This window comes from Ostrea edulis, chromosome 2 (assembly GCF_947568905.1).
Source record: "Ostrea edulis chromosome 2, xbOstEdul1.1, whole genome shotgun sequence".
NCBI classification, from domain to species: Eukaryota; Metazoa; Mollusca; class Bivalvia; order Ostreida; family Ostreidae; genus Ostrea; species Ostrea edulis.
In genome coordinates, this window is record NC_079165.1 from 80,718,881 (window position 1) to 80,741,154 (window position 22,274).

Sequence of the window (22,274 nt, forward strand, 5' to 3'; positions counted from 1 at the left end):
CTTTTCAAGTAATGAATCCTTAGAATTAGCTATAACTAGGATTAAACTTGAATGTATATATACAGGGGAAAAACTTCTTCATAACTGCAAGGCATTGATAACCATATTGATTTGAATGTTTGGGCCATAATATGTGGTCACATTTTTCATGAGAATATAAAGGGGTGAAATTCTAGAAAACAACAACACGACTTCAGTTACTCGAGGAGCGTTGTGGCCCATGGGCCTTCCATTATCCATGTTTGCTGTTGTAACGCTTTGAAAAACAACAACAGTTGATTTGTATCTAAAATCATGATAATATTCAGTCATTTATCGCCCTACCCTTCCAGTACTATCTTTTCTAACTGAATTTCCACAATGTTCAACTCCCACGAGTACTTTAAGTACTTTGATTTTTTTTAAAATCTGTCAATCGTAGACTGTGTCGTTTTTCCAGAATGTTAAATGTCATCAGAATGTCACAAAGTGAAAAGTAAATGTGATGGTAGGAGCAGGTTGCAGAAGTCAAGGACTGTTTGGAGGAAATTATTAGGCGATTACAATGTATATGCATGAATTAAAAAAAAGTCACCAATGAAAATTTGTCTGCAATTATCTATCTTTCATATAAGTAGAATGTTACTAACAATTACCATTTGTCAATAGATATAGACGAATGTTCTTTAAACACACATCGGTGTTACTCCAACCAGGAGTGTGTGAACTCACCAGGAGGCTACTCGTGTCAGTGTGAGAAAGGATACAGGTCAGCAGATATCGGACAACCCTGTCTAGGTCAGTTTTCTGAGCCATTGGGTAATATGATAACGTGTGCTGTAGGTTACTTCAAATTTTGGCAATAAGGAACACGTACATTATATAATTACATAATTATGAAACTAAACTAATGTGGTGAAAAATTCTAACTGTTAGTTAGTTGATCCTGATGTAGATACACAGATGCTAGTTAGTAATTGTTATGTAATTAACTTCATGTTAATGATATATCAGAAGAAATTTAGAGTCAACGAACTTTTGTGCAATTGTATCGACAGGGGATGCTTACTCCTCCTAGGAACCTAATGTCACCTCTGATGTGTCCAGGCGTCCGTGTTTGCCCAACTATCTATTTTGTATTGCTTGTAGGAGTTAAGAGATTGATCACTGTTCTTTATCTTCATCTTTCATCTTAACTTGGAAGTGGCAATTTCACAGAAAAACATTCCTTAGTAGTACTGGTCTGTTGGGGAAGGGCTTCATTTGTGGTAGTGTATAGGGATTGTAAAACTCTGAATTATTGCAGACATTGATGAGTGCACAGAAGCCCCCAGGGTCTGTGCTTACCGTTGTCGAAATACCCAGGGCAGTTTTGTATGTATTTGCCCTCCAGGACAGATTCTATTGGCAGACAAACGATCATGTGCTGGTACATACATTTTCATATTTATATCTCTTCATCTCTGAAAGTAAATGTTCGAATTCTTTCAAACTTTACCCAATATGCAATGATTAAAAAGATGTAAGAAGTATATGCTCATTGTAGGGCTAGAGTATTTGGAACCAGATCCTGTAGAGAATTTACCCAATAGTAAACAAAGCAACCTGGATTCAAAATCTTTTGGCCATTTTCTTGGGTCTCAGAAAGGGTGCGCTCAAGCCAGCAAATGCTTTAGGCGAAACAAACGATCTCGGTGTCGGCCAGGTTTCAGATTCAATGCATCCTCTAGTACTTGTATAGGTATGTCTTAGCACATGATAACGTCATTCTGCCAATGAAATTGTTATGCAAATGATGATATACACCTCAACAAATACACCACAGTTAGATGTAGGTTTTTAGAAATTCAAAGTATCAATATCTTATACTACACTGTATATCAAACTTCATTGTGAAAGTTTTTACTTCAGTAGATTAAATAATACCACCGTTTACTTCAACAAACTATATCATCAAAAGTTTTACTTTTGTAAATCAAAAGTATTCTTACTGTAGCGAATCAAAGTTTTAATAATAGAAAGTTTGTATTTCAGGTGATCACAATTGTAACCTTTTTTTTTTTTGCTGTTCAATATATGACTAATATACTAATTAAAGTGCCAAAGTCTTGATTTAAGAAAACTTATTTAAGAAAAATTTAGGGTGTAATACATGATTGTAACCATGCATTATCATAAACATAAAATGCTATTCATTTTCCACTGTCGCAGATATTAATGAATGTCGAGAGGACCCAGGAATCTGCCAACACAACTGCAGCAACACAGTAGGAGGGTACCAGTGTGTATGTCCACCAGGTTATAAGGTAGCCAGGAACGGAAGGAATTGTGTGGGTAAGGCAATAAGCAAACCATGCAGGAAAATTAGGGAGGGGTTGTCAATAACTATTTAAGGTAGCTCCATCCTCATGTGACTTATCAATATTAAAGGTTAAAAGTGAAAAAACTTTATCAATGTCCACTCAGTATAGTGTAATTTAATTGATAACCAAAGAAAATGTATATGTTGCCACCTTTTTAAAGATGTCAGACATACAAAAACAGAGGCATACATCAACATCAGAAAATCACTCATTTTCGTTAAACAGAATAATAAAAATAGATAAAAACTTAATGAAATGACAAAATTTAAGTATCAACAGTTTTTAAAAAAAACCAACAAAAAACCCTGTTATTTCATAAATAGGAAAACCAATGTATAATAGACATACAGTAGAGGAAATTCCAGCATAGGAGTTATGGCCCTTGACAACATTTTTTTTAATCATAAATAATTGATTATCTATAAAAAATATAAACTTTTTCAATAATGATAGTTTACCAGATTTTTTATTATATCCAGTGACTACAATTCCTCAGAAAAATATATTTCTATCATGCGCAAAGTTTAATTTATTAAGATTTTTGCAAAAACCTATGACATCACATGAGGATCGATCAAGGTTAACAAGAGTTCAGCAAATATCACGCACTAGAAAGGTTATCAAGGGTCACTGTTTTGTGTTCAGAGAGCAGCTGGAATATCGATGTGTTTGAAGTAGACAATAAGGCATAGTAGTCTTTGGGAACCAACATTTAACGATCTAAATGAGGGTAATTTATTTCTGCAACTGCATCTGAGTCAAATTACTTGCACAGCTTTTTTTTTTATAAATTTTATTTCCCAGACCAATTCTATAACAAAGAAAATATTTCTTAAACTAGAAAGAATGGTAGCTACCGAGGATGGGCCCCGACTAAGCTCCATCTAATACAATGTTGAATGTATACCTAATACATCATACAGGAAGCATAAATATTGATAAAGATATATAAAAGGTATATTAGATTTAGTGAATAATACTATATATATAATTCATATTTGCAGTTATTACTTGTACAGCTGGTACGTCTTTTGATTATCTAAGGGATTCATCATTATTCTACCTATAATAAAAGTATTCTTATAGAATTGTCAAGGAAGTGAAGCCCTACAAAGCGCTATTAAAACCAGCGATAGATGAAATCACATAATGTATATTACAGTATGAAAATTAAATATTTTCGGGAGATAATTATAGTAAGTGTAAGCTAGATTTAAGAATGCGGGCAACTAAAAACAATTGCAATTGAAAACTGTACATTGAAATTGTATGGTAATAGAAATTTTAGACTCCATCTTATTAGCAGAAAGTTGTAATTTTATAGCAAAAACCAAAGCCCCTGCATGACTCGAACACAAGATATTTACATTGACATCTTCACGCTTTGAAAATCTACCGAGTCAAACACAATCTAAATAGCTAAGAAATATTTACTGATATATACTTTTGCAATTGTGATGTAATTGATTTGAAATATTGTGATGATATGGTATTATCCCTATACGTCTAAAGTGATTAAGGGAATTTCATTACAGATATCAATGAATGTATTAACTCCAATGTTGACTGTGGTCCAGAAAGGATGTGCTTCAATAAGAGAGGCGATGTAAGCTGCATAGATATTCCTTGCCCCGAAAACTACACTCGGGATCCACTCACAAAGTAAGTATCTCACCCCAAATATCACTATATATCTACTGAATCGTCCCTAGTGAATGGAACATGACTTCCTATTTGAACAAAGTGCACGAAACACAAAACATTATTTAACACAGAGTCAACATTGTATATTTTTTTTATAATTGAAGCTAAGCACATTGCTTACGCAAAATTTGATTTGGGTAACGTTGGTTTTAGATTTCCTCAATTCGATGCAAATAATTAGAAATGTTATAAGATGCTGACTGTGGAGATAAGTCATGGTGCTGTTATTTTAGTTTGAAGTATCTTCTACATCACGAAATGACATCCGACCAAGCAAGATATATCAAATTATGATCGACATAAGAATTCTAATACACAGCACACCGGAAATACAGCAGAGTTTATAGCTGCTTCCGTGATCTGTCCCTGACTTTTTGAAATGGTCACGCAACTGCAAATTCTATAGTCGTCATAACGATCTAGTTTGGTAATAAAAACCTGTCATTTAGTCAAATGCTGTCTAACGTGTTCCATACCGATTGTTAGGCCGTTGTTGGCACACTGATTTTGACTACAGATTACTCTGTTTACCTGATCAAGATACAGGGATCACGGCGGGTGTGGCCGGTTGACAGGAATGCTTACTCCTCCTAGGCACCTGATCCCACCTCTTGTTTATCCAGGGGTCCGTGTTTGCCCAATTCTTAAATTTGTATTCTTTCTAGGAGTTATGAGATTGTTCACTGTTCGTTATTTTCACATTTTCATGGTGATATAAAGACATTTGATATATTGGATAACCCTCCTCATCTTGCATGCCTGGAATTCAAGCATGTTTATAAATAGGGAACGCTACTGATCATGGTTTCATCATTATTCAATGCATATACATTTTGTTGTACCATGGTTGAAAAGGATCTTGAATTCATGGATTCACTGAGGTTCAGTTTTGAAATAAGATTAGGAAATAAATAGGACTTTACTTACCAGCGAAATTATATTTGTTAACAAAACCACCATTGGATGGCTACGAAAATGAATGAAATCATGGTATATTTTAGGTCTTTAGAGGTTAGATACAGTACTACATGTATGATACATTGGAATATTACAAATGCACTTTATTATCTGCTTAAACAAAGAATGTATTTCTTCTTGTTACAGATATTGTGTATTAGAATGTGTTGACAACTCTATTTGTCCAGAAGGTGCAAAATACGCTGATGTGATCGAGTTCAGAACTCTAGCGCTTCCAAGCGGAATTTTGCCTCAGCAGGATTTAATTCGATTGACAGTGCTTAACCAAAATAATGTTAAAATGACCAAAACTGACTTCATAATCTTGGAGAATGATCCCAACATAGACTTTCAGTTAAGGCTGTTGGAGGGCACGGGGATTCTGTATACTGAACAACCGTTAGAGGAACTAGAGACCTATAAAATTAAAGTGAGAGCTAAATCCTATCATACCGAGACTGCAGTCTTGCAATATCAAACTACTTTCATGATTCATATATCAATTTCTGCATACCCATATTAATCATATTTTGGTGTTTTTTTCGTTTCTGATGATTTCATTGTAATAATGAATGATTTTTTGTTCCTATCTTCTTTACGTATGTGAGTGTGTATTGTGCTTGTATGTCAGTTATGTATGATACATCTATATATAATCATGAAATGTTATAAACATATGTTTTATTGACGCCTGCGTAATACAATATACTGTCATTGTGTCCTTACAAATTTAGTAAAAAGCTTTATATAAAAGCATAGCCATGTGCTTTGACATTTCAAACTTGTCGACTAGGCCAATTTAGATATCATTTTGTCACGTGATTTTCACAACTGTTTGTGTGCTGCGAAAACAACAAATACTCAGCGGAAACGTTTAGCAACATGTAAAAGATGTCATTTAAAACCAACAGCATTACTTTTTCCCTGATTTAATGGTCAATACATTGTTTACGCATGACTACTTGTAATCCATCAAGCTTATAAACTGCAATAATTGTTTTAAACCTAAATGATTGTATTTTGCTGTTGGTAATTGTGATAAAAAGAATGTAGCACAACGGAAGATGTTACAGAATTATGCACATGTGAGAACCATCTCGTTAAGAAGTCAGAGCACAGGCCTGGACCGTGGTAAAAGAATTCTGACAGTTGAAAGACCACAGATGCATGCATATTTATATGCATTGTACTCATTACGTCAATAAACACAAATCAGTCCACTTTGATAAACTACAATTGCGAAGAACTAATTCGCTTTACATAAATTGGATATATTTTTCACGATCTGCAGTACAATGTGATGCGTCATTTTGGAATGAAAACAAAACCCTGAAGCTGAAGGGTCAACTACAGAATATTCTCTTTTTGTCATCTTCATGTCTATTTCAGTCGTAGTTGTGTTTTCTCCCCTTGCATGTTGTAACATTCTTGTCTATTCATTTTTAGGCTGACATGCCGAGAAATGATTTTGGTTTAGTTTTTACACTATGTACCAAACAGTTTTATCTGTAACTGGTATTTTGCTAAGATATATACATGTATTTTAAAGCAATGTTAGCTGTCATTTTGGTGTCGGAAGTTTTTGTGAAATTGGGATTTAATATTTCAAAAGTAAGGTATATAAATTTGTTATTAATATTTATTTTGGAAAACCAATTCAGAGGCTTTCAATGAAGCAAAATTACATTATCGTATTCCCGTACAAAACTTTATTTTGATGAAGTCTAAACCTTAGTTTAAAATTTGTGGATGATTATGGCTAAATTTGCATTCAAAATTATCATAAGGGCGCATATTTACAAAATAACATTTTCAGATTTAGAGCTAATATTGCTTAAATATCTTTTCAGTATTATATTCTCAGCTATTTATGAGAAAATTTATTTGTGGACATTGATTTTGATTAAACCGTGTCTGAAATTTTGATTTTAAAACAAATTCAGAAGTAGGTCAAGACTGTAAAACACGTGTATATGATACATGTACATATAATTCGAAGTTTTTGTGTAACAAAACATGAGTGATTTGTAATAAATTCTGATTACACATTTTATGGAGTTGTATTTGTTTAGAATTCCGACATGTCAAGTGTGAGCTGTCGGACTTTTGTTTTGAGAACACGCTATGTTAACTCAAATAGTTATTAAACATCTTTAAGATACACCTTGACAAGCACTATGGACCGGGGTATGTAACATTTCATTTATCTAATGTTTACTAAATCATTGGAAATAGTTTACACGATTATTCCTCACTATAAATTAAAGACCAGGCTTGTTGACATCATAGACAGGTGTTTCTTCAATAAAGATGGAACACGGGAATATTCATACCTAAAGCCCAGTCATCAAAATTTGCCTTTTAACAGCACTCTGATTTTACACGCAAGTACTCTGACATTACTCTTATGGATGATAAGGTTCTTCCTTGACAATATTTACGTAGCATTTGGTCATCAGGTCGTCCAACAGTCTATTAATTTGCAAATACAAGATATCACTTGGCTGAATGATGTCTAACGTTTTTCATACCAATTGAGAAGCCGGGTTTGTTTTGCACACTGATTTTGACTACCTATCACTCCATTTACTTGATAAAGATATAGGACTAACGACGCGTGTGACCGTTCAACAGGGGATGTTTACTCCTTCTAGACATCTAATGCCACCTTCGGTATGTCCAGTGGTCCTTGTAATTAAGGATTAATGAGACTTTTCATTGATTACTGTTTGTTATCTACACTTATGCATATAGAATTCAAATGGCCACTCCAAATCGTGCATAGTTAACGACTATTTACACGTCGTGTTTGTATTCAAAGAATTCAGATGACATGCCGGTAATTTTAGTGTTGAATATCTTAGAAAATTGCAAAATTGTTGAGTGTGTCGTGAAACAGCAAAACAATAAATCTTAGAAAATAACACGATACATAATCTTCGTATGACATCCCAATTGTAGCAGAATCATGTTTATATATAGTGAATCTTCATCAATATATACAGTATACTTCATACTGTACTGTACATTAAAGTAACTACTGGTTTAATAACTCCCCAGCACGCACATTGTGCAAGTTTCTTTAAGTTCTTGTTTAACAAAACTTTGGTTACATGTACAGTTGACGTCAGAAATGATTCATTTTCATTGTGTAAACATGGCATCGTAAACGTTGTTTGTGACCATCAGCAACTAATGCGTGAAGAATCCACATTTTAAATGGTTTTCGATGATTTATTTTATTGTGTATACATCGTCAAGTTCTATGTCATCCTATGCAACAACTTGCTCTGATTTTTAAGAGCTTGTGATTTTTAGAAAAACGTTGAGAATCCACAATAAAAATGGTTTTCGATTATCTATGTAGGCCATGGATTGTGAATAAACTTCCATTTATGAAGTAGAGAGGTTTTCTAACAATCCATATTTACATCAGAACAAAATATTGGTCATCCTCACAATCTTAACGATAGTTGAATTCTCCCTCCTGCTTAATTATTTGTTTTATTAAAATAAAAGTATTTTTATTTTATTTTTCTTGCAAACAAGCTTAATGTCACTGTGGCTGAATATTTGAAGTTTCAAATTGACATATATATTTGCATGGAAACTTATAGCAAAGTGAAAGAGTGCATTCTAAACTCACTGAATGCTATGGCATAATGAATCTGGAAATGAATTACATGTGTATTTTAAAATTTCTTTAATCGCTTTCAGCATTTGCTTTTATAAATCTACACTGGATATGATCAGTCACGCTTCAAGGGATCCTTCCACGCCAACCACTTCGGATGTGTCACTGCCTGACACTGTATTCTTTTATTACTGTAAAAGAAATATGTTTTCATCAAACATTTCCTACTCTAAGAACGATGTATTTCTAAGGAGTTTGACCACCAATGTTGACATCTTTGAATTTGACTTCAAGAAATTTATTTCTAAAAAACCCTTATCCATCATAGTACATGTAAATAAAATGGTTTGAATGATGTAAAGAAATTACAAGAAAACAACAAACAAATGATATACATAAATAACAGAAAAAATCGTAGAGTCAAAAAAAGGTCAGCGATATTGTAGAACCGCTGGTTACTACCTGCAAGGTGTGTCTCTTTTGAAGTTAGAGCATTAAACCCAAAAGAACAACACTGCAGTAAGACACGACAATGTGGATTATTGAAATCACTTCATTAAAATTTTCAGTGCTTTTATAAATTTCTTTTCTGGCCTTGTAGCTTCTTAGATCCGACCCTTTAAGAAAGTAGAGTGTTCGTGCTTTTATATATATACTATATATATATATATGTATATATATATATATATATATATATATATATATTATGTCTTTCGTTTGTCCTGTGTCCTGAAGAAGGGACGGGTCGTCCCGAAAATTTGACAATTTGGTTGTTCGTGTCGTTGGTCATTTTAGTGCTTTGTATAATCTTTTGTATTTGACCTTGTATCCATGTTATGGATCCGTCACTTTTAGGTATCGGGTGTTGTTGGAACTTAGTACACACACACACACACACACACACACACACACACATATATATATATATATATATATATATATATATATATATAAGAGACATTATTTGTCGAAATGCGCATCTGGTGCATCAAAATTGGTACCGTATAAGTTTTACATTATGACCCCTGGGTCGAGGCCTCTGCTGGTGGACTGTTAGTCCCCGAGGGTCTCTACAGCCCAGTAGCTAAGTACTTCGTTACTAGCTTGAAAATACGGATGTATATTTAATTGCTGTTGTAAAATTTAGAAATTCATTTCAAAATTAAGGATTATCTCCCTCATGCATAGCTCTTATCCTTGGACGAATTTGGCTCCACTTTTTTGGCACGCTGTTTTTGGCTATATTTAGCTCTAAACTTCATAGTTATTTCGGATTTCAAACATTTCGGTTGAGCATCACTGAAGAGACATTATTTGTCGAAATGTGCATCTGGTGCATCAAAATTGGTACCGTATAAGTTTTACATATATATAGACGTGTGTGGAAATGGACATTTTAACGTTTTTCCTTTTTACAAACTCTTCACGGTTAATTTAGTGGAAAGGAGAGAAAAAGAAAAATAGTTCATTCGCTCATTTAGACCAACGCTTAATAGGTTAATGTAAATTCTTTGTATTGCATCACAATAATACGCTCCAAATGACCCCTCTGTATTGTGACGTCATTATATTGTAATAGTCATAACAACATAATTTGTTTTCATAATGTAAAACGTCTCAAGATTTTTAAAAATGAAAGCGCCCACGTTTTACAACGTGTTGTCATATTTTATTTAATATTTTACCTATTTATTACTGGACACTGAGGCAATTTTTCACACACACACACACACACACACACACACACACACACACACACACACACACACACACACACACACACATATATATATATATATATATATATATATACTTTACTTACGTGCTGCTCTCCACGAGGAAGGCATTAGGAGTTATGCTGCCCACCTCCATAGTCTGACAAATGACTGAGGTCAGGGTGGTCTTCTTTATCTCCTTCAGTTGATCTAGTATGGGTAAAAAAAAGTATATGTAATAAAAACCCGGAATCGATCCTATGACTCAGATAAAATTTTCTAAACGTTTTACAAACCACAATGACCACAGGGTCATCTAATGGTTTGAGTGGTTTGCTACCAAGTTATCTTGGGTTCTTGATTTTGTTGCTACTTCAATCCATGAGATTTAAAACAAGCATTCTGAGAGTATTGCATGACAATACATAGTCCCCTGCCGGTTGCAAACATTACTGTACCACAGCAATATTCAAAGTTCATTATTTAGGTTATGGTAAAAGGGAAAATTGGGGAACCACGATAGGAATGGTTGGAAATCAACTACTATTCGAGTAGAGACTAGACCAAGAAAAAAGAAAAATTTATAATTAGGTTTAGGTCTATATCCAAGTCAATAAACTGTGACATGTAGATGATCATGAATAATTTAGCTATATTGTTGTATTACTATGCTAGAAGTTTTGATGAGTGTAGTATTCTTAATTCTTATCTACAAATATAAGAAACCTGGATGTAAACTAACAATTCATGCTATTTTTCTACATCCAAGGGCCATAACTTAATGGAAAATCAACGGACCAAGATGAAAATCGAACTTGATCTGTAACTTGTTATGATAAGGCAATGTACCAAATATCAAATGAATATCTGCAAGCACACCCCCCCCCCCAAAAAAAGGTCCGGAAAACTGATAATTAATGCTATTTTTCTAAGTCCAAGAGCCATCACTAAGTGAAAAATCAACGGACCGAGACGAAATTCGAACTTGATCTGTAACTTGTTATGGCAAAGCGACATACCAAATATAAAATAAATATATGCAAGAACAGAGAAAAAAAGGTGCGGAAAACTGGACTGACGGACAGACAGACGGACGGGGCGCAAACCTAAAGTCCCCTCGACTTCGTCGGTAGGGGACTTATAAGTGCAGGCTGTTCTTTCGCCCGCTATTAGAAGCGGATCTTTCGGTTAGGAACTCAAAAAGCGACCTTGAGCACTACACATTGACGAAAAGATTTGGCGTTTTACCTACAGATGGTGATGTCTTATACGGTACCAATTCTTGATGCACCAGATGCGCATTTCGACAAATAATGTCTCTTCAGTGATGCTGAACAGAAATGTTTGAAATCCGAAATAACAATGAAGTTTTAGAGCTATCATAAAGAAAAACAGTGTGTCAAAAAAAGTGGAGTTAAATTCGTCTATAGATGAAGAATTCTCGAATGTGAAGTAAAACAACATCGAAACAAAAGATATGTTTAAATATCTTTTTTAAATGATATAGGCGTTTGCAAAATGTGGAAAATAAGAGATTGCTTTAGTAAATCTTTTTCACCAACCTTTGGTAAATCCGTTAGTGTGTTCGTTCTCATACCAGAACCTGTCTCCTTTCTTGTACAGAGAGAATTGCTTTCCTATGAGACAGGCAAATGTAGGACCTACCAGTCCGTCATTTACCGGTTTCTCGGTCATGGCACCAGCATAGAGCTCTATATCGTGTATATTCCTAAAGAAAGATGAAGAGTATTCTAATATTCTAAAGAAAATTATGAATTAGAGTAATGGCAAATTTCAACATTTATTAGCAACATATTATTTAATTGAAATTATCCACCTGCTATGATTTAATATGATTTCATACATCAACTAAACATGAAGGTTTTATCTAAACGTTTTTATATTTCATTTGCTTTGTCTTTTTTCAATTCATTTTGTAAACTGTGTGTATTGTATATATGATAAATGTTTACAAACTTATAGACTTTCAGCAGTTTGTCTTTGTTGGCGTCTGTGTGATCTGACAGAGAATTTGGAGGCAATCCGCAAAACTCCCTCCACTTACAATATGGCGGAATTCCGTGGTCCCTCCCGCGTTGCAAATTTATCGCGGGAAGATCCAGACTTGCACCAGCCGATGTCATGAAAAGTTTGTCTCTGACACCAATCTCGAACACTCTTAAAACAACAATACAAAAACTGTACATTACACATCTTTTTCAAAAGCATTAAGTTTTATCAAAAACTTATATATTTACCCGTCCGATTTTGTTGTGCGTTCTGCAAGCTCCCATCTAAGAACACCATCGCAGCTCTTTCCTCCTTTCGCGATACACATGTGTGGATTATGATATGTATCTTCAATGTTCTTGTTTACAATGCTAGAGTAAGCTTTGTTGAATTGCTTTTGATGATTTGGTATCTGGGAATGACCGAAACGGAAGGCCGCGGCACCAAAAACGTTCCTTGTAGAGGCATCGATCTCTTCGTCATAAACCGAATCAAAACCGTGAGGCATAGGAAAAAGCTCATACTGCATCATTATGTCGTGTCCTAGAACTAAGGGCAGGTACTCATGGTAAACCACGTGTTGCATAACAGCGGTCACTATGGCACGAGTTTCTTGATAGAGTTTTTCGTCATCCCATAATGGATTCAATTTAGCCATTTCACCGACAATATAATTGTGATATCGAACGAAAAGAAGATGCATAGATCCAAGGTTTGGAACAACATTCACCCGTTTGTCACCTGAAATAGTAATGCAATCTACAAAATCTGGCTCATTTTATGAATGTTCATACAGAATAGGCATGCATGAAGCTGCAGGCTAATATGACGTGTAAATTTGAGTGCTATCATAATCAGCTCGCACATGGATATTGCTTGTGACCATATTTTAGTTTTTAGAAAAGAATCACGAAGAAATGAATGCAATTTTGATCTTGGACATGGTTGAAGTGTTTGTGACATAATTCAATATCGTGATATAAAAATTTCCTCAAGAGCATGGAGAGACCTCGCTACATATATATTTTCATATTGTTGGTATACTAGTATTCAGTGTTTTGAATTTCCAACATTTCTGAGGAGCCTTATCTAATGAAAATCTCCACGAAGAACAATGGCATTTTTTCTGATATTCGCTCATTCTTACTTGCTGCAGGTTATCAGCTGATATGAATTACTTCATTTGCAAAATGTGCTCATTGTTTGTTAACGATAATTTGGGGTTTTCACAATACATGTACAGCTGTATATTGCTAGGGAGTCTGTTTTTTGCTGGCTTTCACACACATGTGGAGATGGGGGCGGGGCTAACATCCTAGAAACGTACAAATAAGGTGCAAGATGTGCTCACTGTTTGCTAACGATATATAATTTGGGTTATTCAGAATACATTCCAACAGTCTACTTTTAGTTTACCTGCCTCCTGACAGTAGTCATGAACAGAATCCTTAAAGACACAGGGTTTTCTATCACCTTTGGGCAAGCCTTTCTTCTCCTGTCGCAGTGTACCTTAAAACAGAAATCTTTTTCAGTCATCAAGAAAGCGTTCCTATGACCTGTGATCTGGCGTTTATCTCGATCGTGAATTTCTTTCACTCACAAAGTCTGAAAGATTACTTGTGATGATGTATATTGAATGATATGGTCGGTATTTAAAGGAACTGAAATTACCACTCTTGAAAGTTCTCAGGTTTCTAGCTTTTTTCTCATTCGATCCATATACGTTTGATGCGTCGACATATGATGTAACGTCGTTAATTTGCTCTCGAACACCTGAAAGATTAGCGTAAGCAAAACTTCTCTTTTACCTTGTACAAATTAGAACACAATGAACATGTAAATATGACTTATTTTGATAAGTAGCTGTTGTTGCGATCATTAACAAAATAGAACACAATGGATGTGTAAATGTATTTTGTTTTGAAACTATCAAATATCCGGCTGTATCAAAGTATGTAGTCGCAGCCATGCTTACTTAGTTCGGAAGTACTACACTACCTCAAACCGTAGCTATAGGATCAACGAAACCCTCGATTTTCATGAATATCTATAAAATGACACAATTATTTATTGACCAATCACAGTCATCATAACATATTTCGATACTTTGATGGCTGCAACCACAGGTTAAACGTTGCAGTGTTTGTTTACAATTATATTAACAATCAAAAAGCTTACAGATCACTCTTGTAGAAGAAAGCCAAGTTTATAGCTAGACATATTAAATGAAATTGCCTTAGCAACAGAGGTTACGGTTGCAAATTATGTATCAAGAAAGTTATTGTGCCAGCAGCATTGTGTCGGCAGTTCTTGGATTTTCCGCTACGAGTCATAGGATGATTTCCGAGTGTCTTTTTTTTATATAGTTTTTTTGTTCATCCAAATAATAATTGGAACTCCCCGATTGGTTTACACATGAATATTCATAAAGTCTAGGGCTTTCATACAATAACGACTATCACGCGGTTTGAATGGAGATAATAGGCGTGATTTACGACAATACAGAAAATATTTCCCTTCAATGTGAAATTTAAAAAAAATATTTAGCGCACTTAAATTAGCATAATATGGTTTTGTATGCTGTATTTACATTACATATTCAAACTTACAAGTTTTTCCGTGTTTTACAAGAATAGATGCTGATCGTTTCAGGGGCATACAATTCTGTCTGAAGAACGGATCATTGGGTGGAATGGTGATGGGTATGCACGGGGGCTTGTGTTCGTCTCTTCCACAACAACTAAAGTTACCTGATGAAAAAGAAAATTCACGCAGAGATGTTACACTAGGAATGAGAGAGGGAGAAAAGGAAAGAGAGAAAGAAAGAAGGAGAAAGAAAAAAGACCGGGTGAAGTTTTTACCATTGATCATTGGCGTAAAGATAAGGTCGTGATCGAGAAACTGGCCAAACGACATATGCAGCACATTGATCTTTGGATCTAAATTGGGTGCTTTGTCATTGTTCTGAAACAGAAGGTTACTGACTTCTCGCGTACTAGGTAATGGTTGAGTGAACCTGGTGTGCCGCGGAGCGTCATGACCTGAGTTAAAATAAAAACATTTCATCAAATTATGAATAAATTTTTCATATGTCCGATCTATCAATTTTTTCACGTATACTCAGGGCCGTAAATTAACCTTCAATTTGGAGGAGGCAGGAAATTAGGCGGGGGTCTGGGGGCCGCCCAGGCCCCCAGACGCTGAGCACATTTTGTGCACACTGAACACGTATCGTGCAAAATCCTTGATTCTAGGGCCTTCTAAGATGTTACTTGACTAACTAATTCTAAAAGAAAGATTTGGAATGCTTTTTAAGGGAGGTATCATGTTCTTAGTTATTGGAAACAACGTAAATTCTAATGAACTTTAAATATTAATTTTTTTGGGCTCAAAAGTTGGAGGAGGCAGCTGCCTCCTCCGCCTCCATGTAATTTACGGCCCTGTTAATACGAAGAAATTCACAGTTAAGAAATAAAGATCTCATGTAACGACCAATACTTAATTTTCAGTGGTTCTTGTGATTTAAACTATTTTATTTGTCAGGTGCGTCTTTTTCATCGTTCGATTATGTGCAGATTGGAGACGGACCTACGGACACCTTACCGTCGTCATAGTCTGGCGATAGAAATCTCCTCTGTGACGTATGCGTTTGACCCCTGTCCGGATGCTTTAAGTTATTGCAGGAACCGTCAATAGAGCGGTATTTATAGCCCGGGTTACAGGATATTGAAGGCGGTGAGGATTCACAGATTTCCGTCGTCTCTGTCAATATAAAGATAAAAAATGAAAAACTATTCAAATGCAGAACTTGTTTTCCTTTGTTGTTATTGTTAGTTTGACCTGTGTGCATGTAACTTTGCGACACAAGTGTTTATTTTGACAAACCAATGACAACAGATTCGCGTCCAATATCTCCCAAACACTGTAAAATCTGGCAGTTTAGTGTAATCAGGAAAAATTTATCCATATACCTTCTGTGGCTTGTACGAGTTTCTTTGCAGAATGTACATGTATATAGATATATATGCATAGAAAAATATATATAAATATTTATGCATGTTTGGAGACAAAGCGAAATATATATTCAAAATAGCCAGTTTGTTAGGACCTTGGTTTGAATTAATGACTGGGATTTACCCGGAACCTCTTTGCATATTTTCTGTTATCACGATTAACCACATGTTTGTTTCCGTTGACAGACACAACTGCATGAGTTCCGATAAGCGGAGAGAAGCTTTTTTCTCTCCCTTTTTCTTATATCGATGCTTTGCTTCATTTTGTTGACACTTTTAAGATGGACACAATCAATTTAACTAAGCTTTTTTTAAAATATATGTTACGAAAACGGTACCCCAGTGCCAAGATAATGGCCATCATTCCCTAAAAGAATACATACACAACATATGAGGCGATCCCATTTGGGTATAGATTATAAATGTAATGAAATTTATTGTAGTTATATATACGAATTGTATTTTAATACGAATTGGTTTATATTTACCGAGTGTTGTACTACGGTGAGGTTGTGGAACTTGTCATCCCGAAATTACTCGCCGATAATTTGTTTGTATTATTTATAATTGATGTTATTATATACCCATCAATGTATCGTTCGTTGATACTGTGGATTTCACAGCGTGTGATCCGGTTTTCCGGATCACCACACTGTGGTTTTCTGATTCCGTATCAGTATCCTCTGAAACTGATGACGTCACAATGCAACAACGCAACGTTATTTGTGGAAAAGATTGACCGCGTCACAAAACAAAACTGTGTACACAAAACATAATTTCATGGTATGTCTGTGTTTTTGATAATTTGGATTACATTTATTATCTTATAAATGTGGATTTAAAATGCAGAAGGGGGTATATAATAAATTTATCATTACCACAGTAACTTGATCCGAAGAGTTGGATCACGTCTCGTTGACAGGCGCGGATCATCAGATCAAACTCGACGCTTCGCGTCTCGTGTGATCTGATGATCCGCGCCTGTCAACTCGACGTGATCCGACTCTTCGGATCAAGTTACTGTAGTAATAATATATATGTATCGGCATATCCGTATTTAGCAACCCCATCACGAAACCCGTAATATAAGCAATCGGCGATCCCCATTCTCCAAGCAATGACAAACGACCATTATTGCGCCATATAGCATGTGTCCACTTTCAGTATGACTAGATTATGCTTTAACTGAAAATGGCGGGTGTTTACATGTTGTACGTGACGTCAACAATCGAGCCCGACGTCAATAAATACGTTGATCAGCTGTCTGCTAGAACAGAACTGGACAGGTTCATTTATCGCCAGCATGTCTGGGAAACAGATGAATAGATGGGTAAATATTACTGGGAATCGCTGATGGGAGTTGATGTTTGTTTGGTATAACATGAATTTAATTTATATTCGTGGTACTATAGAGTTATCTATTTTGAAGGGTTAAACTTTATCCCATAGTTGTTGGGAGCCGGAAAAGTAACTTGGTCATATATTTATTAGATTAGTAGTTTTTCCCATAGTTATTGGGAGAAGTTTTGATGATCCATCAAATTCAACCTTTAGTAATAAACTTTTTATAATCATTCCTGACTTATCCTTTTGTCCAATGTACAGACTTGGGAAACCCACAGTTGCGCAGGGGTACAGCGTCCCCCGCCACAGGAGAACGCAACATATATCATCCACTTTTATAATGCAAGATACTCCAAAAATTACAATCTCGGGATATAAATCATACTAAACAAAATTATAGTAACAAATCTTTTTTTTCTTTCTTTTTTCCCCCCAAATATGTATGAGTTATTTCCTTTCCATTGATGAATATGACAAAGGTGTCGGTTGTTGTAACGGACAAACTGACACACATACAAGACACAAAGTCTTACCAAGGTCGCCATCCGTGTTCCGTGCAAGAAGATACATCACTTGAAATTCTGTAAAGCATAGAAACATTGATTAGTTTCCTTTACAAAGAGAAACTTTGAAATACATATAGACTTTATGAGTCAGTAAAATTTAAAGATATTATAAAAACGTACTATATATATATATATATATATATATATATATATATATCTGTGTGTGTGTGTGTGTGTGTGTGTGTGTGTGTGTGTGTGTGTGGACATGCTTAAGTTAGAAGACCTGTTTTTGATTGAGTCCGAAGTTAGGATTCGTCCTCAAATCAGACTCAATCTTAGAACGTCAAGCAACATAATAATAATTATTATTATGTCCTTTATTTAAACAGGATAGCACAATTAGTTTAAAAACTGGTTTACATTGTGGTCCTGAAAACATATATACAGACAACAGTATTATGCAGGTACAATATAAAATAGTATATGAAGGTATGTTGCATACATACATGTACGCTATCTACATATTTAAAACTGAAAATAAAACTGATCATGAAAATAAATAAATAGATAAATAAAAATAAAACAGAAAATAATCAAAAACAAATCTATATGGTTTTAATTTCCCGAATGAATTTTTTTTCTTAATTTCCTAACATGTCTTAGGATGGTCTTAAATGTTAGTGAGGCGGCTAAAAGTAAAGCCTTATTCTTTTTCACTTCATGTAGCAATATGCGCAGCTCCTCTGCCGTGAAGTTTGGATAAATGTTTGACGGACTTAACTTTTAACCATTAGTGATACGCGTATATTCCAATCATGCGCATCTTTATTCACACGTAAACAAGCAAATAATAGAAAGGGGTAGATGTGTATACGTTAAAAACACGATGAAAAGGTGAAGATAACGAACATTGATAAATTTCATAACTCCTATAAGAAATATAAAATTACCACCGATATACTAGAGGTGGGGCTAGGTGTCTGATCTTGGGACATCTTCATCAACTACATTTTTATTAACTACTCTATTTGATAAATTGTATAAATTTAACGAATTAAAATCCCAATTAATGAATTGAAAAATCTATAATTTCAAACTATCTAATTCACCCTTACTATTTCTGCCATTTGTTATCCCGAATCATATACTAATCTGATATCAACAAAATCATAAATTGTTATTTCGAATTTGACAATTTCATATAACCATTTCTAAAATTCGTGTTTTCACATTTAATTCCTTAAAAAAAAAAATCAACAAATTCTTTGAAACGAATTTAATCCGTTATAACGAATTCAAAAATGAAATCTGTAATAGCTAGACCGCTCGACTATCTTGGCAAGAGCGAGTCCAAAGACTTGCTTTTGATGACGATGGAAATGTCGCCACACGCTACACAATCACTCAGACCGGAAATGGGATATACAACTACTGGACGTAAATCTAAGAGGACCATACAAGATACACACTGCATTTGAAATATGTCATAAAACACTTGTAAAGATTGCAATGCACTCTTTAATAAACATAACTGTCCTAAGTGAATAAAAAATTAATATAAAGGACAGAGAAGTTCACAATTCTATGGATACCCATTTCCATCACTACTTTGACTTGAACTCGCGACCTTCGGAACTAGATCTCGTAGCAGCGTGTGATCAGAGCGCTAGATTGCTCGACCATCTAGGCAAGTTAAGACATATATACTTTTATGGATGGCTGATCAAATATGATATATGTATTATTACTACAAGAAAGGCAACATAATACTCACTATAGGAGTAAAAGTACCCATTCAATACGCAAGTTCCGAGTTACCCAAAAGTTATTTCCCTTTGTCGAACTCTTTCGCATTTTATGACGTATGGTGGGTACACAATGTATACATTATATCGTAGACTGGCATTGTACAAAATGATTACGTACGATTAATGTAATAAAAGCGTAACTTTTGTTTATATCAATCACTGGTATGCATATTCTGGCCATATCAAGCATAATTTGTTTGAATAAGATCATCAAATTGGCTATTGAATCATTATTCGTTTCCTCTTCTACATGAGTGACGCTTTTATCAAAGAAAGATGGCAATTAACAATATTTGTTTGAGCCATTTTGTTATCCAATACTCATAAACTCACTAAAGTTGCCTTTTCCCGGAGATAGGATGGTCTCAGAAACTCTGGATATCATCTTTTAAGAAATAATACAACGATAGTAATTAGCAAATGTACCCACTGTCATCATATTTTACGTCATAATTTACGGGAGAGTTCGACAAAGGGAAATAACTCTTGGGGAACTCGGAATTTCCGTATTAAAGAATTATCCATTCAATTAATTCGTTTATTTGGTAAATAAATGATAGAAATAAAATAATCCAAAATGTCTAAGCAGACTGAAAATGAATATTAAAACAATGACACAAAATGCAATTCTTTAAAATAGTTTTACATCCTTTTTTTCAAACATGAGATTTAATGTGATCAAGGAATGAAATAAAGGACAAGGATAAAGAAATTTGATTCTTTAGTTTGATTAAATGTAACGCTAAACGCGGACAGGTAGAAATTATGAGAAAACTTGTGAAAGAAATCACTTAGTAAAAACATGCATTTTTGATTAAGAAGAAGCAGACACAATACTAATCAAAGAATTTGTTTTAACTAATTATCTATGTCATGAAAAGTTGTTTTCCCGTATAAAGATACAATAAAAAGATGAAATAAATCTACCTTGTACACCAAGAATAGCAACAGCGAGGAAGAATATCCGAAACATGTTTTCCAATTGTCTATCCATGTCATCGTATTTATAGAAAGCTTTCCCAATAATCAATGAGCGGATGACAACCTTTAATTTGACAATTCACAAAACCTATCCCCGTCAAACTGAGTATAATGATATAGAATTTCAAAGAATCGTTGGACCGTATCAACGGACTTCTTTCCTTGTACTAGGGTACAAATAATCATGCACTGAAAATATATACTTGTGTTAAATCTGATCGGATGCGGAAGAATTTAACAGTTTCACTTTTGAGAATAATAACATTTGATGATTTTGAGCAATGGACTCCTTTACAGCTTAATGTATGAAAAACAAGAAATATGTCCACAAGGCAATATGACATTTGTAATGCAATGTGATAAAACCCCAAGGATTTATCAGTACCTTCTCATGGCCCAATATTCTGCCCTATTCGCAATGGAAAATAGATTGAATGTTTTCGTTTTGTGAAAAAAAATTAAATTCCTGAACCCTTTTTATATAGAAATTCATACAGATTTAGGGTGACCATAGGGAACGATTGAGGGGAAATGTCTCCTTCATGTAAAAGACTTTCGAGCTTTTCCATGGAGAGAGAAAGCTGCTGCACACTTTTTCATTCACCTTATCAATCAATATAAAGAGAAATGCAGTGCTTTTAGAATAGGGAATTCACTTTGTTATGATAATACAGGGTTTAAACCTTAAGGAGGTATTCTACGTCTTCATAATGGTCGACTTCTTTTAAAAACATATTGCATGAATGTAAATATAATCAAAGTACTTAAAGTACTCGTGGGAGTTGAACATTGTGGAAATTCAGTTAGAGAAGATAATACTGGAAGGGTAGGGGGATAAATGACTGAATATTATCATGATTTTAGATACAAATCAACTGTTGTTGTTTTTCAAAGCGTTACAACAGCAAACATGGATAATGGAAGGCCCATGGGCCACAACGCTCCTCGAGTAACTGAAGTCGTGTTGTTGTTTTCTAGAATTTCACCCCTTTATATTCTCATGAAAAATGTGACCACATATTATGGCCCAAACTTTCAAATCAATATGGTTATCAATGCCTTGCAGTTATGAAGAAGTTTTCCCCCTGTATATATACATTCAAGTTTAATCCTAGTTATAGCTAATTCTAAGGATTCATTACTTGAAAAGGTAGTCCAATATGCTAAACTGTCACCTGAGTATACTACAGTCCTGTAGAGGATCAATGGAATGGTAAATAATTGTATAATAACTCAAAATAAATGAAATGCAAAAAAATT

The 22,274-nt window shown here is 34.5% G+C and overlaps 2 protein-coding genes across 3 annotated transcripts in view; one reads left to right on the forward strand and one right to left on the reverse strand.

Moving 5' to 3' along the window:
• The window catches only part of LOC125678491 (hemicentin-1-like), a 93,215-nt gene extending 86,163 nt beyond the window's left edge, over positions 1–7,052 (forward strand). Inside the window, exons 63-68 of one of the 2 annotated variants that reach the window (XM_048916978.2) lie at positions 649–777; positions 1,286–1,408; positions 1,526–1,720; positions 2,191–2,313; positions 3,878–4,004; positions 5,151–7,052. In XM_048916978.2, coding sequence (XP_048772935.2) covers positions 649–777; positions 1,286–1,408; positions 1,526–1,720; positions 2,191–2,313; positions 3,878–4,004; positions 5,151–5,526 — 1,073 coding nt within the window. In that variant the 3' untranslated portion in view covers positions 5,527–7,052. The remainder of the gene's footprint in view (positions 1–648; positions 778–1,285; positions 1,409–1,525; positions 1,721–2,190; positions 2,314–3,877; positions 4,005–5,150) is intronic. The other variant, XM_048916979.2, reaches the window with a different exon arrangement.
• A 1,637-nt stretch (positions 7,053–8,689) lies between these two features.
• On the reverse strand, positions 8,690–21,190 carry LOC125682350 (myeloperoxidase-like). Its single transcript, XM_048922858.2, has 12 exons — positions 20,961–21,190; positions 18,253–18,300; positions 15,966–16,124; positions 15,224–15,403; positions 14,972–15,112; positions 14,034–14,135; positions 13,779–13,871; positions 12,611–13,103; positions 12,330–12,530; positions 11,915–12,081; positions 10,460–10,562; positions 8,690–8,828 (listed from the first exon to the last, which is right to left on the reverse strand). The coding sequence occupies exons 1-12, from the start codon at positions 21,025–21,027 to the stop codon at positions 8,753–8,755; spliced, it is 1,830 nt and encodes a 609-aa protein (XP_048778815.2). The 5' UTR covers positions 21,028–21,190; the 3' UTR covers positions 8,690–8,752.
• Positions 21,191–22,274: the final 1,084 nt, after the last annotated feature.

Bases quoted from the DNA above. Each gene is read 5' to 3' on its own strand.
- LOC125682350 (XM_048922858.2), bottom strand. From the start codon at position 21,027: ATGGATAGACAATTGGAAAACATGTTTCGGATATTCTTCCTCGCTGTT. The intron at 15,113-15,223 runs GTAAAAACTTCA...CTTTTTCATCAG, and splicing joins CTTTACGCCAATGATCAATG to GTAACTTTAGTTGTTGTGGA. The intron at 13,104-13,778 runs GTAAACTAAAAG...TTACTATTTCAG, and splicing joins TGACTACTGTCAGGAGGCAG to GTGACAAACGGGTGAATGTT.